At 42.9% G+C, this 16,233-nt stretch overlaps 1 protein-coding gene across 3 annotated transcripts in view; it reads left to right on the forward strand.

The window, feature by feature from the left end:
* TMEM9 (transmembrane protein 9) overlaps window positions 1-16,233 on the forward strand; it is a 34,629-nt gene that overhangs the window by 1,887 nt on the left and 16,509 nt on the right. For all 3 annotated transcript variants that reach the window (XM_033918500.1, XM_033918499.1, XM_033918501.1), the window contains exons 3-5: window positions 1,066-1,157; window positions 8,436-8,544; window positions 8,826-8,957. In XM_033918500.1, the coding sequence (XP_033774391.1) occupies window positions 1,066-1,157; window positions 8,436-8,544; window positions 8,826-8,957 (333 nt within the window). The remainder of the gene's footprint in view (window positions 1-1,065; window positions 1,158-8,435; window positions 8,545-8,825; window positions 8,958-16,233) is intronic.

Raw genomic sequence — 16,233 nt, forward strand, 5'->3', positions numbered from 1 at the left:
TTGAAGTCGCAACCGCATTCTTAACTTCAAGTTGTACTTTAATTGGGCGCCTGTAACTCGGGGACTGCTTGTAATATGTAAACCACTTTGATTGTAACCACAGAAAGATGGTATAGCAAATCCAATCACCTTTCTCTTTCTTTTGTTCTATATTATATACTGACTGTAAACTAAGGAAAAAGCAGCTCTCCTTTGACATCCCACATTTGGTTTGCCTTTCCTTTGAACTGTTGTTTTGTGGTGATTATATCACAAAGGACCAATGCTAAAAACACCTCTTCTAGAGGCTGACCAAATTTTGGTTTCGGACTTGGTAGAAAAACCAGCTTGAAATCCAGGTTTGGGTTTTGATAGAAAATGTCAGTGTATTTTTGGCTAAAACCAAAACTCCTCCTTCCCGCCAACCTGGACTGCCTGATCATCCATAGGTGGCCTAGTGTCCTCTACAGGGGCAGGAATGAAACTCGCTTATTCCTGCCCAGTGCCATTCCCCCTTCAAAATGTCTATCAGGACTTGCAGTGTTAGTTTCAGGCTGCCTGGAAGGTCCCATCAGCTATGTTGAGACTGGATCCAGTATAAGCAGGAACAATCTTCAGTTGCTTCTGCTTTATGCTGGTTCCAATTGCAAAATGTCCACCGGGACCTCCCACTGTAGTTTCGTGAGGCTGCCACAGGAGGTCCTGGCAGCCATTTTACAACTAGAACTATCATCAGGAGGAGTGACTAGAGATGAGATTGCTCTTTCTTATTCTGGTTCTAAATATGGCTGCAGGGATCTCCTGTGGCAGTCTTGGAAGCCATTTTGAAGGCAGAGCCAGCCGTGCACAGCAGCGAGTGGAGGTTGTTCCTGCGTCCACTATTCATCAACAACATAGGAGGCCCAGGAAGAGGGTTTCTGCTAGGGAAGGGGATTGGTTTCAGGGGGAGGGCTGCTGCAGGTGGGTCTGGGAGAGGGCCAGGGCCAGTTTCATCTCAAACCATGCAGCCAATTTCAGTCGCAGATTTGGTTTCAGTGGAAATCAAAGATCCTTGTTTTGATCAGGTTCTAACCTCTTCTTCCACAGAGTTCAGAAGATGTGCGTTGTAAATGCATCTGCCCTCCCTATAGGAATATCGGTGGACATATATACAACAATAATGTGACTCAGAAGGATTGGTAAGAACCTCTGCTGACCCATTAATGCACCTTCCTGTCATTTCCCTCCTTATTTTGACCATTTCCAAAAGATGGGTGTTGAAATTTAGACTGTGGATTGGTAGATGCAATTACAAAACAGAAAATCACTCGGACAGTAGTTATTGTGGACTTAGGAGAAGTCATAATCCTTGCAGACAAGGTGGCCCTATGATTCTAGAAATGGTGCCTTATAAGAAGAAAGAACTGCCAATATGGGATTTGATATTAGATAATAATAATAATTAGTAAATATAGCAAGCAGATTACAAAAATTTACAAATGATTACAAAATATATTTGTTACACTATAGTATTTTCTGAGAAGATATCACAAAGCAACAGCTATAAGGCTGATTACCAAGTATCCCAGAATAGCCAACCCCTTAGCAAGCAAATGAGACGTGACTAATTAGACTAGAGAATGACACGGGGGAAAAAATTTGTCCCTACCCCATCCCCACGATCTCGGATCCCGATACCCGCAAACCGTCTGATCCCATCTGCACAAGCCTTGAATATTTATGATTTTATACTGAACTTATTTTATTAAAGTATAAAAAGAAACAATATTCTGTACAATTGTCATTTTATAAACACAATACAGAGCAAGAAAATGGAACAAGCCAAATTACTACAGAATGCTACACAGAAAAATCATGCTAACAGAATACCGCAGTCACAAATGATAGGAATACTGTTAGGGGAGTGCAACTAGGGCAACTACCCCCGGTCAGAGAGAGCCCTAAGCCAGCTGGAAGCTAAAGAAGCACGGCCTGGGCTTTGTGGTCCCCAGTTATGTCTATATAATATTGTATTCACAGCTATAATTTATTAATAATATTACTTTCCTTATATTATTTTAAATACTATGGTGAAGTGCTCAGACCATGTAACCCAAAATATAGTTAAGTCACTACAATGAGGTTAACAAGGGGACCATCATCGCCTTCACCTGTCCCCTGCCCTCCCTAAATGACCGCTGACATTTTTAGATCAACTTGATGTACTTATCTGAATAGAGGGGTAGTTGGTTTCGTTTCGTTAATTCTCATTGATGACTGTATTAATAAATTCGATGTGCTCCGTTAAAATCCTAGAACTGTTCATTCATTCATCCAATCCCATCCCCCCGACTCGAGTTTCACCTCTTCATCAGGGAGGGACACTGAGGAAAAATCAAACCACGTTCTAAATTCACAACTCATGCTACTTATAACATATTATAATAAATCAAATTAAACCTAATATGTCTGAGTACCACTTACTAAGTGCCGATGTACTGACTTAATCTTAAAACCCTTAAAATTCCTGTATTACCTGGTGATGGCTCACTGAGACCAGACTCATTCAAAGCAGACGGGCCAACTGAATCTATCTACTTTGCTTCTGAACTTTTTAAGAGAACTAACCGGAAAAGGCTGTCAATGTGACAACCGGAAATCAATACTAAATGCAATTGAATTCGGTAAATGAGAAATCACAATTCTAAACTGCTAGCCAGTCTATATCTAAATTTAAACCCTTTGGCTCTAGGGTCTGCCAGTTATATATGAAGCGTTGTTCTTTTTGAAGTAATACTTTGGATATATTACCCTCGGTATTGTGTGTTTGAATCAATACCGTGTACTTCAGGTCTTCTAATGAGTGTGACTGCTCCAGCCAATGGGAAACCAGGGGGGCGGAGATTCGACTTGTCCTGATGTTACTTAAATGTTCTATGATCCGGATTTTAATCATTCGGATCGTTTGCCCTATGTATATTATCTCAAGGGCAGATAAGGGTGGGGGAATTGTCATTCAGGATTGTCGGGATTACAAGAGGGAAGCGTTATGTCAACTTCAGGATAACTCCTATTATACATTATTGTCACAAGACCCGACAACCAAAGTCAAACAGAAAATTGATGGGTTATTGCATAGAACAAATTTTATCTTCTAAAGAAATGAGATTCCTCACTAATGATTTTCCCAGGATTCCCAAAATTAATTTCATACCCAAAATACACAAATCTGATAAGAAACCACCGGGACGTCCGATAGTCGTGGGGACAGGGTCGGTGTTAGAACCCATTTCTCAATACTTGGATAGTCAACTGAAACATCTGGTTCCTCATGCTGAGTCATACATTAAGGATTCAACTCATTTTCTACAATTTATTGAACAGCATTCTGAACAGACATTCTCAGGAGATTCAATTTTAGTGACTGCTGATGTAGTTGCTTTGTACACTAATGTACCACAGCAGGAAGCAGTGAAATTAGTTGAATCTCAGTTGCTGAAATTGAATCTTTCAAACTCCAAGAGACGTCTGTTGAGTGATTTGGCTGAAATAGTCATTTTCAATAATTATTTTAAATTTGAGAATGAAATATACCTCCAAAGTAAGGGAGTGGCCATGGGGGCCACTGTTGCCCCCACATTGGCATGCCTATATATGACTCAGTATGAGGAAACACATGTCTACAATTCACCTCATTTTCAATTCGTGTCCTGTTGGAAGTGATTCATTGATGACATATTTTTTGTGTGGAGTGGTGGGGAAGAGGCTTTAAAGAATTTTTTGGAGGATCTTAATCAAAAAGATGCTAATATAGCATTCACGTATACATCAGATAAGGATCAAATATCTTTTTTAGACATAAAGATCTTCAAACAAAACCAGCATATCTCCACCACTCTCCACAAAAAAATGTCAGATCGAAATACCTTATTACAATACCAGAGTTTTCATCCACGAGCATTGAGAAACAGTATTCCTACCGGGCAGTTTCTCAGTTTGTGAAGAATCTGCTCGGAGGAATCGGATTTTGATAAAGAGGCTAATGAGATGTACACCAAATTTACACAAAGAGGATATCCTGGGAAAATTGTTAGAAGGGCATGGAAAAGAGCTAAAAATTGCCATCGACCCTGGTTAATGTTAAAAGATCAAAATGAACAAAAAGAGCAGAATATTGTTTGCGTTATGCCGTATACCAACAATAGTAACGCCATAAAACATATTATATTAAAACACTGGACAATACTACAGTACTATCCAACATTACAAAATTTGCCCAAGTTTGCCTTTTCAAGAGCAAAGAATTTGGGTGAACAGTTAAAACATAATCTGTATAACCAGAGATTGATGCCAAAGCCTTCCCATAAGCCCTGCGGTAAATGCAGGGTCTGCCGTTATATATTGGAGACCACTTTTGTGGAAATACCGTGTTCAGGTGGACGACATTTTATTTTGAACACAGGGACCAATTGTGAATCCAGGGGGGTGATATACTATATACAGTGCCCTTGTAAAAAAATATACATAGGGCAAACAATCCGAATGATTAAAACCCGGATCATAGAACATTTAAGTAAAATCAGGACAAGTCGAATCTCCGCCCCCCTGGTTTCCCATTGGCTGGAGCAGTCACACTCATTAGAAGACCTGAAGTACACGGTATTGATTCAAACACACAATACCGAGGGTAATATATCCAAAGTATTACTTCAAAAAGAACAACGCTTCATATATAACTGGCAGACCCTAGAGCCAAAGGGTTTAAATTTAGATATAGACTGGCTAGCAGTTTAGAATTGTGATTTCTCATTTACCGAATTCAATTGCATTTAGTATTGATTTCCGGTTGTCACATTGACAGCCTCTTCCGGTTAGTTCTCTTAAAAAGTTCAGAAGCAAAGTAGATAGATTCAGTTGGCCCGTCTGCTTTGAATGAGTCTGGTCTCAGTGAGCCATCACCAGGTAATACAGGAATTTTAAGGGTTTTAAGATTAAGTCAGTACATCGGCACTTAGTAAGTGGTACTCAGACATATTAGGTTTAATTTGATTTATTATAATATGTTATAAGTAGCATGAGTTGTGAATTTAGAACGTGGTTTGATTTTTCCTCAGTGTCCCTCCCTGATGAAGAGGTGAAACTCGAGTCGGGGGGATGGGATTGGATGAATGAATGAACAGTTCTAGGATTTTAACGGAGCACATCGAATTTATTAATACAGTCATCAATGAGAATTGACGAAACGAAACCAACTACCCCTCTATTCAGATAAGTACATCAAGTTGATCTAAAAATGTCAGCGGTCATTTAGGGAGGGCAGGGGACAGGTGAAGGCGATGATGGTCCCCTTGTTAACCTCATTGTAGTGACTTCACTATATTTTGGGTTACATGGTCTGAGCACGTCACCATAGTATTTAAAATAATATAAGGAAAGTAATATTATTAATAAATTATAGCTGTGAATACAATATTACATAGTAATTTTTGTCACAGAATATTTAGATCTATCTCCCTATTAAGTAAGCAAACCCCAGTTATGTCTAACACTAGCTCTAGCAGGAGACATATTTCAAATCTGATATATTCTAATCGCAAAATAGAAAATAAAATTAATTTTTTCTACCTTTTGTTGTCTCGTCATTTTATTCTTCAAATCACTTTGGTCTCAGGCGCTGATCTCTGTTTTCTTTTGTCTTCTCTTAACGCGACAGGGTCTCCTGACCATTTGACATTTCTTCTTTCTCAATGCGTACCATCCATTTTCTATCTCTGTATGCATTGTTACACATGTTCAGCATCTCCTTTTTTGTCTCCTATATGTCCTTTTCTGTTTCCTATATGTCCTATATTTCCCCTGTGCCCATCTCCCTGCCTTCATTATCTCACCATTCTATGATTCCCTACCCCTGTATACAGTATCACTCCTCTATATACCTATGCTTCCCCCTGTCCAGCATCTTCCTTCTGCGTTCTTATTCTCCCCATGTCTAGCCATCTTCTCTCTGTGTTCATATACCCTTTCATGACTAGCATTATCACTCTTTGTCCATATAACACCCTCATGCAGCATTCTTCCTTTTTTAGTTCCTGTTCCTATGCTCCCATCCATGCCCACCATCTCCCCTCTTTTTATATATCTCCCTGTGTCCAGCTTCTCCCCTCTCTTACACCAATGTGTCTTTCTCACTCTTTCCTCCCTCCCTCAGCTATGTTGAATAGTTCACTCACTCTTCCTTCATCCCCTTGGTTCAGCTTTTCTCTTTCCCTTCCCTTCTCTCTCTTCCTTCCTGGAGGTCCTGCACCTCTCTCCCTTCCCTCTAGCCCCCTTCCCATGGGTCCAACACCTCTATCCCCTTCCCATCAGCGCCCAGGTGTGGGTCTGGCACCTCTCCCTTCCCTCCAGCTCCACTCCACCTATCACATGGGCCCAGCACCTTTCCCTTTCCCCCGATCCCCAAACCAGATTCAGCAACTGTCTCCCTTCCCTTCAGCTCCAGCCAGTCCAACAGTCTAAGCAACCCCCTCCTCCTTCGTGGGTGCAGCAGCCCCCCTCCTTCCCTATCGTTGGTCAAAAATGGCCAAAAAAACCCAACCTGCGACTCCCCTGGATCAGCCCCTTTGTGCCTCCCGAGGCGGGCCTACCAGCCTTTTAGAAGCTTTGTGGAAGAAGAGGCAACATTGCACACAGGGCTGCTCCGGGACCTTCTTCTGGCCGAGTCCTTCCTTCCAATGTAGCTTCTGGTTTCGCCAGAAGTTACATCAGAAGGAGGATGGCTGGAAGATGGTTCTGGAGCAGCTCTGTGTGCAATGTTATCTCTTTTTCCACGAAGCTTCTGAGAGGCTGGTAGGCCCGCCCCTGGAGGCGCAAAGGGGCTAACCTAGAGGAATCGCAGGTTGGTTGTTTTTTTTTGGGGGGGGGGTTTGCCACTTTTGACCCACGATCGTGAGTGAGGGAGGAGGACTGTTGGACCAGGGATAGGGAGAGATGGGGGCTGCTGGACTCACGAGGGGGACTGCAGGCCAGGAGCGGAGGGAAGGGAGGCAATTAGCGGCAGGTCCATTGCGAGGACAAGGCCATTTACTGCTCTGTGGAGCAGTGAAAAGCCTTGTGCCCATACCTGTGGCAAAAGGCCAATTTTTCCCCCTTTCCTGCTGCGGGAAATAGTCCCCGTGTCAGTCTCTAATCTAAACCCTGGAACTATAAAAGGTATTCCATTCTCACCCTCAGAGGTTTGCAGCTTCAGCTTCTGATGGTGATAAATTGGTTCCTCTTCAGGGCTTCTAGCTATACTCAGCTATAACCCTGTTTAGGTCCAGGTACAGTCCTAATCTTTGCCCTGCACAAGCAGCCAGAATCTTAGTCTGATAAGAATCATAAATAATCAGCTGCAGAATTTTTCCTTGTGTTGGACTTAGCACTTAGCAAATAAAGACACAATCCATAGGCATAACTGGTAATTCAGTCCTTCTCCTCATCTTTCCCACACCAAAGCCAAACTGATTCAAGCCTCGTGTTGAGCCCCCCCCCCCCCAATCATACCCAGGTGGCAAATATTGTCCAATCAGGACCCAACCAGCAGGTGATGGCCAGTCACACACAAGGAGGGGCATATGGGCTTCTAAATGGTCCCTTTTATCAGGAATGGTACAGGATGTCTCGCCAAGAAGATAGCAAGCGAGACGGACTTCATTCCAATATCTCTGTGAAGCTTGCTCCTCCACAGTTTCTCAGGAGATTGACTGGGGGGGGGGGCTTGGGCCTAGTGCAGTCACACACTAATAGAAATCCAGAAAGCCTGGATTGAGTACAGATTATTCATTCTGAGGAAGTTAGGCTGTGCAATTTTGAATCTGCAGTAGGCACCTACTAGATGGGACTGGTGGTCCTCAGCCATCAGACTCTTGGTTTCCATAGCTACACGCTGGATACTGTGACTGGTGTGAGAGTGTCCTCTAGTGGCAGATGCTGAGAATGCCATTACTTTTCAGGATATTTGTTAAGTGAGTTTTAGGACCTTGTGAAAGCTCAGGAGTTTTCAGAGGTTTTTGGATCTTTTTGATGTTTTATTTTTGCAAACTTCTGAGAAAATTAACATTTAACTCCTATGCACTTGTTAGGGGCCCAGTGCTGATAGTCTCGAAACCCATTTCTCATTCATTGCCAGAATTCATTACCTAGCTTATAAGCTCTTGAAGGTGGGGATCTTCTCTCCTCGGTCTTTGTAGGCTACAGTACATCTTGGTCCTGAGAAACTCTCTAACCTCCACAACCAAATCAAGTGTCAAAGTGCCTTAGTGCTGGCTGTTATGTGCAATCTCAGGAAAAAAACACCTTCAGATAATGTTTCAAAGTTTTCTGCCTTGGAGCAAATTCGAGCCACATCGTTTTTTGATGATCTGCTCTGTGTCCTACTGCCATCGTGGCGTTTTGATTTGCAGCATCTTCTGTGGCTGATCTAAGCTGCTTTCTTGCAGTAACTGCCTGTATATGGTGGAACCAATGCCCGTCCTGGTCCATGATGTTGAGGCATACTGCCTGCTGTGTGAGTGCAAATATGAGGAGCGCAGCACCATCACCATCAAGGTAAAGTTAGCAGAGCATTGCCCCTCCCCCATGCTAATTAGCAAAGCACCAGACCACTGTACTCGTGAGACAACAAGAGCCACATAGCAACCCCTCTTCAGGTAACATTAACACAACCCACATTTACTGGCTTTCCTTCCCCCCCCCCTTCTGCCACCACTGGGGTAATTTAAGTAGCACAGCCACCAATGTTGGGGTAATATGATTTAGTGTGAATAATTTTGCCTATGTGATGTGCTATGGTTTGTGTCATGGTGATGTTGGTGTATGTCTCTCCCCAGATCGTAATCATCATTTATCTAGCTGTGGTGGGGGCCCTTCTTCTGTACATGGCTTTCCTGATGGTTGTGGACCCCCTGATTCGTAAGTCGGACTTCTATGCTCAGCCGCTGCACAATGAGGAGGAGAGTGAGGTATGTTGCGATGCTGTAACATTTATTAGTTATTATTTTCAGTTATTTCAAATTTAATGATTCATTTTGGTAAAGACTCATTATCAGAAGTCTTATTGTGTTCTCTGCCACACAGCCACAGCACACTCTGCCCTCCCATCTCCTTTTCCTACCTCCTACCCAACACCCCCACAGAGCCACAGCCCCTCCCTTTCCTTCCCACCTTTTCCCACCTCCTACCCCACAGAGCCACAGCCAAGTACTCCCTTTCACAGTCCCAGAACACACTCTCCCCATGTCCAGCATGGTATTGGCAGCCTCCCACAGCCCCACACGCTCCCAACGCAACCAGTCACTCTCCCTCTCACAGTCATAGCCTATCCACTAACCACGGCACTCTTCCTTCATATCCAGTTCAACATCTACCCCTCACACCTTAACATTATCCGAACACAGTCTTTAACGCCTTCGGGACTGGCCCGGTTCTAGCAGCAATGCTCTGAAAGTACATGGTCTCCAACTCCCTTGTCTTGTGTGTGGAAGTGGGGCCCAGAAGTGGAGCATGCACTTTTTTTCAGTTCCCCAGCCCCTTGGCCCACAGAACATCATACTGCCTCAATTTATTTATTTAAAAACTTATATCCTGCTTAAACCTAAGCAGTTCACAAGGTACATACACAATCATAAATAACTGTACAACAGAGAATAATTCACGTATATCAAAAGTTCTTCAGGATTACTATCATTAGATACAATTCAGGAAAAGCCTCCTTAAATAAAGTTTTTTTTTCAACCCCCCTTTTAAATTTCTGAATGTCTGATAGCAGCCTAAGTGGTCCAGTAAAATTATTCCATTATACCTCTTTAGACAGAATCCAAGGCAGGGCCTGGTATTCATATCATACTGGTTTTATGTGATAATCCCAAGTCCTGATTATGCCTAACAGACCTCCATTAATCAGGCAGTTTTTCAGCCCTCAGATTATATATTTTATACATACATTAAATATTAGGCTCACTCTAAGAAAGAGGATTGGATTTGATATTTTATTTATTCAAATTTTCTATACCGTTCTCCCAGGGGAGCTCAAAACGGTTTATGGTACTCAAGCATTTTGCCCCTGTCTGTCCTGGTGGGCTCACAATCTATCTAATTAAGTGACTTGCCCAGAGTCACAAGTAGCTGTAGTGGGAGCTGAACCCGGTTTTCCTGGCTCTCAGGCTACTGCCCTAACCATTAGGCCACTCCTCTAGTCAGTGTCATTATCTAGTCAGCCCCAATTGATAGGTTATACAGAAAACCTGTATCTGCTCACCATGGGTGATGGGTTTTATACAGATAAGTTGTCTGTATGGTTGAAGGCCGGGTTAGGGATGGGCTTGGGGTTTTCCAAAGAGTTCTCTATAGACTTGACTGAAATTGTTCAGTGGCAGGCCCAGCTGCAGATACATACATGCATTCAGCAGTTCCTCTTAGAGCCAGTGCCCTGGAACATACAGATCAAGTGCCACCAGCTGTTAGCACTTTCCTCTCTCCAGCAGCCACCACAGCTGAATATCCTGCCCAAGGCTTTCCTTGATAGGCACCTCTAGAGATGTATATTACTCTGCACATGGTAATTTGTGTGATTAGTATTTCTCCCGAGGTCAAATAATTACAGAGTGAGGGAGATCTTTATGGTTATAATAGTGGATTGAGGACAAGGAACGTCCAGTTCACGTCCCTCTGCTGCCCCTTGTGGTCTTGGGAAGTCCCTTAACTCCTCATTCCATCAGGAACAGACTTAAACTGAGCGTTTCAGGGACAGGAAAATAGCCTCCTCTAAATATAACTTGCCTTGTGCCATAACTGAAAAAAGGTGTGAACTAAATCCAAAATCCCTTTCTCTTCCTTCAAAGCCCTAGTTTGCTAGCAAATTGCAGGTCCTCAGGGATAGGCTGTACTGTATCTGGATTTTACCCCTTCATTGAATCACCAGTCTGTGACCACAAGGAGTTAAAACCAAGACTGGCTCAGACTCTCCTCCTGTCATAGAATGAAGCTGGCTAGCAACTGAGGGCAGAATGTGCAGCACAGAGATGGAGGCTGCCAGAGCCTCAGGAGCAGGGTAGAGCTGGATTTAGAACGGAGATGCAGGGAGATAAAGTAGCCTGTCCAAAGCCACATGGCATTGTTGGCAGAACTGAGATTATAACTTGTGGCTCCACCTACCAGTCTCCCAGCTCCATCATGACTCCCTCACCTTTGAACTTTTTTTTCTTTGGCTGAAACATAGAAACATGAGGACAGATAAAGGCCAAATGGCCCATCCAGTCTGCCCATTTGCTATCTTTTCCTTTCCCTAAGAGATCCCATGTGACGTGCCTGTCCCATGCTTTCTTCAATTCAAACACAGTCTTTGTCTCCACCATCTCTACCAGGAGACTATTTCATGCATCTACCACCCTTTCTGTAAAAAGATATTTCCTTAGAGTACTCCTGAGCCTTTCACCTCTTAACTTCATCCTATTCCCTCTCACTCTGGAGTTTCCTTTCAATTGAAAAAGACTTGCTTCATGCGTATTTATGCCACATAGGTATTTATCAAATTTGTAATTGGCTAACACTCTTAATCCCTTGGGGGGGGAATGTTTGAACTAGAAAAAATCTTTAAAATAATGGACATCAGTATGAGCCCTTCGAATATAAACGAGGGATTGTGGGCTCGGGAAGTATGACACGGTTTATCGAATAATTTTAGCATGAATTTTTTGTGAGCACTTGCACTTTAAGGTCTTCAAACACTGTGAAGATTTTGGGAGTTTATTTATTTCTACTACATAGATTTTTCTCATTATTTTTTCATTTTCCTTTTTCCCCTGGTGTGAATGTTTGTAAACGATTTAAATAATATCTATATTATATTGATTATATAAAACAGGACTAAATGATGTAGGGGGCAGTTCTCATTTAGACTTATGTCTGGTGCAGGTCACCTATGAGTTACGGCCCGAGCCCACAATCCCTCGTTTATATTCGAAAGGCTCATACTGATGTCCATTATTTAAAAGATTTTTTCTAGTTCGAACATTCCCCCCAAGGGATTAAGAGTACTAGCCAATTACAAATTGGATTCTAGTTTGGACAGTATTGGGAACAACAGTGTCCGAAGGGTTTCATTTTTTGTGCTGACATAGGTATTTAAACATCTCTAGCTTATCTTCCTTCTCTTGCCTTTCCTCCAAAGTATACATATTAAGATCTTTGTTTGCCTTATGATGTAGGCCACCAACCATTTTAGTAGCCTTCTCCTGGATCGACTCCATCCTGTTTCTATCTTTTTGAAGGTACGTTCTCCAGAATTGTATACAATATTCTAAATGAGGTCTTATTTATTTATTTAGGATTTATATACCGCCCATCAAGGTTATCTAAGTGGTTTACAATCAGGTACTCAAGCATTTTCCCTATCTGTCTCGGTGGGGCAATGGAGGTCTCACCAGAATCTTATACAGGGGCATCAATACCTCCTTTTCTCTACTGGCTATTCCTCTTCCTCTGCATCCTAGCATCCTTCTAGCTTTTGCCATCACCTGTTTGTCCATGTTAAGATCATCACATACTATCACACCCAAGTTTTGCTCCTCTTTTGTGCACAAAAAGTCTTCACCCCCTCCCTCCGGTGTTTGCAGCCCAAACGCAGGACAACCAAGTTCTCCCTTCCACAGCCCCAGAGCACTCTCACCCCATGTCCAGCACAGCACTGGCAGAGCCTCCCACAGCCCTACACTCTCCCATCACAACCAATCGCTCCCCCTCCCACTGTCCTAGCCTGAGGCATGAGTGCCATGTTGGTGCACAAAAGCACACAGAAATAAAGGTCAACAAATAAAAAGAAATATAGAAGGAGCTTCCTGTGATTGGCTAATGTAATGTACGTCTGGCGTGATTTTCAGCAGCTGGTTCTCCTGTCCTCAGGCCTTCTTTCATCCTTTTACGGGTTGTTTCATCCAGCATATTTTAGACTTCAGCCCAATTGGGATGTGCCTTTGTTTAGAGAGCAAATTGCTCCTGTCTGTGTCAGCTTCAATCTCAAAATGGCTGCCATGAACCCCAGTGGCAGTCTTGAGGGACTGCCACTGGAGGGCCCAGTTGCCATTTTGATGCAGTAGCCGCATAGGCAGGAGCAAGTGAAGATCACTCCTGCTTCATTAGTCACCAACAACACAATAGGCCCAGGAAGAGGGCTACTGCTGACGGGTGGGTCTAGGAGAGGACTGCCACCTACAGATGGGTCTGGGAGAAGGGGTGAGGGAAGGAGTGAGGGCTGTTTGTAGGCCAGTGTAGGGCTAATTTTGGCTTTGGTTTTGATCAAAACCAAGCAGCCAATTTCAGCAGCAGATTCAATTTTGGCTGAAACCAAAAATCCTGGTTCCCGTTAGGATCAAACTATCTCTTCCTTCAGAAAGTGGCAAATGTGGCTCATAAATGGCCACTGGGTGTCGCCATTGAGCAATGGCAGAGTCTTCCTCCCCAGGGCTGTGAACGCTACCTCTGCAGCCTTCCAAGCCCCCAGACAGCCTGGCGAATGGGGTCTTTCCCTGGAAATCAAAACCAGGTCTTAAGGCCAGCCCCTTATGCTTTACTAAGGTTTGTGAGTTAGTTAAAGAGGGTGGTATCAGGAAGAACTGAATGTGCATTGGCAGATATCCTGGCCGTTTCTTCTGTTGCTTAAGTCACTTTGGGGGCAGCCTAGAATAGATATTTCACTGCCCCCTTTTGTGTTTTTATGACAAACAAAATAGGATGTTGTGAGGTGGGGGAGCAGGATAATGTTTGGGTGGTCTTGCTTTCAAGAGAGGAAACATGGAGCTAGTAACTGGTTATTAACCTGTAGTAATACCATTCCTTACAGAGGGGGGTGTTATTCTTTTGTCGTTAATAAACACATAGTGATTAGCACTAATGTGTAAATTGCAGGCTGCCTTGCTGTGATAATTGAGAGCTACACCAGCCTTGATTATATAGTGCAACTGCTGTGGCTGGGAGGCAGGAACTTTGAGTGGGGAAGGGAGGAAGGGAGGATGGCAGGCAGCATGCATCCTGTCATTTTTGGGTACCTTTTTTCCTTGTTAGTGTTAAACAGCGTCATACAACCTTTTGTCATCCCAAATATTTTTTCAACGCCGAGGCATAGATTGGTGACTTAAATTTAAAAGCAGCCCTTCCAAGAGGTGTTTTTCCGAAATGAGACTGGAGGTTTGTCGGTCCATATGAGGATGCACTGTGACCTCCTGCTCACCTTGTTAGCAGAAATCCTTGTTTTGCACAAATGGTTACTGCAAGGTTGGGGGTGGGGGAATAGATTGCAGAGCTCAGGGTGTGTTTTGTGTACATTTGATGTCGTCCAAATTGGCTACAAAAGGATTTCATCAATTTTGTGCACGACCTATCTCTTTAACCTTTCTCATCCAGTGCTTTCTTGGAAACTATTAATATCCTATATGGCGAGCACAAGAAGATGCTATTCTGAGAAATGATTTAGAGTAGAGAATGTCTTAGGGATGGGGGTACCCATGGGGCAGGGGCAGAGTCCGTGGGGATGGAACGAGGGCAGGGACAAATTTTGTCCCCATGTCGTTCTCCAAAACCTTGAGAGTAATATCGATCTGTAAAAACTTAACACATCTTAGACAATTGCCAACTGAATTCAACGATTAAAAATGACATCATCTGTGTCTTGTCTGCCAACTGCAACATCCTTCCATCATGTGCCCAGCAGCTCAAGCATCTTACTGTTACTACATCATTGCTGGCATGAAGGAACATTTGCAACGTTTAATAGATGCTTATTTTCCTGTTTATCCACTACACAGTTTAGGTTCTCTTCTACTCCAAAGTCTGAAAGACAATCCAATTACCTTCCCAGATGATGTAAAAACATAGGCAACTGAATCTTTGGGAAGGTCGTACCAAAACCATATAGAAATGGAAGGCTCTATTTGTGATTTATAAACAGTTATACAGAATGTTGTCCTTTTTTATATTTTAATAAAAAGAGTTAAATATAAATCATAAGTGTTTGAGGCTGGTGCAAATGACAGGGTTTGCGTGAATGGGGATAAAACTCATGGGAATGGGGTGGGGATGGAGATGGAACCTCTGGGGATGGGGCAGAGATGGGGACAGATTTAGTTTAGAGGTCATGCCTTTGTAACAGGGCAATCATGCATTCATCTTCCTCACAGAAATGAGATGTCCTTGGGTAACAGATGTAGAACATGCCTTTTTCATTTTAGAAAGAACTGGGGTTGTTTTTAAAAAAGTAGTACCTATTACTGATTACACTGCACAACAAAGTTTTTGCTTCCTGAACACTGCTGGGTGTTTCTTATAGAATTTTGGGTGCTGATCATGAATATTACATCAAAAATTACCCATCACGTACCATTTCAGAGAAATCTTCAATTTTGTCGTGATTTTTTCTTATATTTGGATGCAAACAATTTTTTCTCCCATAAGTGTCTTATCAACAACGGTTTGTGCCGCCTGGGTATGTCCATGCATAAAATCTAGCCAGGTTGGAAGCTGTTTTATGGAAGATGACATCCTGGGCATGTCTGGGCAGGTCTGAACGAGCTTGCGCTGTCTCACCATGCTATAATGGTGGCTTCCATACACCGATCCTGCTCATTTGGTTAATATAGATAGTCCGTGTGTGTATATAGTATCAGTATAGTAAAGTATAGTAGTATAGTAGCTGTAGCAATATAACAGTAAGTAAGCTTGATGCTATAGACGTTTTGGTGTCGGGCAATATGTCTCGTCGGTGTCGTAACAGCCGCGACACATTCTGCTATATCTGTGGGGAATATACACTTACGCCTCAGAGACGTTCGATGACTGCCCTTGTAAAGAAAGCCTATCATCTGTATTTTGGCTGCAAAATAGGTGATCAAGACAAGCAATGGGCGCCTCACATTTGCTGTGCGACATGTGCTGTTAGCTGTCCTGATTTTAGTTGAGACCTTGAAATATACCATGCTGATTCAGAGCAAAGGTCCATAACGACCAGCATCCTGTCTGTCAGTGGCCAATCAGGATCCCAAAGCATGGATCATTTCCTTGCAACTGCCTTCCAGGGATGAGCAGGGGTTTTCTAAAACCTATTTGACTACTAATTAAAAAAGGTTACTTACCTGTAACAGGGGTTCTCTGTGGACAGCAGGGTAAGTCAGCTACACAAATGCCATGGAGAATGTATGAATGTCTCCTCTAGGATTAATTTATCCAACCCAGCCACATTAGAAGCCTTGG

This window comes from Geotrypetes seraphini, chromosome 13, assembly GCF_902459505.1.
Source record: "Geotrypetes seraphini chromosome 13, aGeoSer1.1, whole genome shotgun sequence".
In the NCBI taxonomy this organism is placed as follows: Eukaryota; Metazoa; Chordata; class Amphibia; order Gymnophiona; family Dermophiidae; genus Geotrypetes; species Geotrypetes seraphini.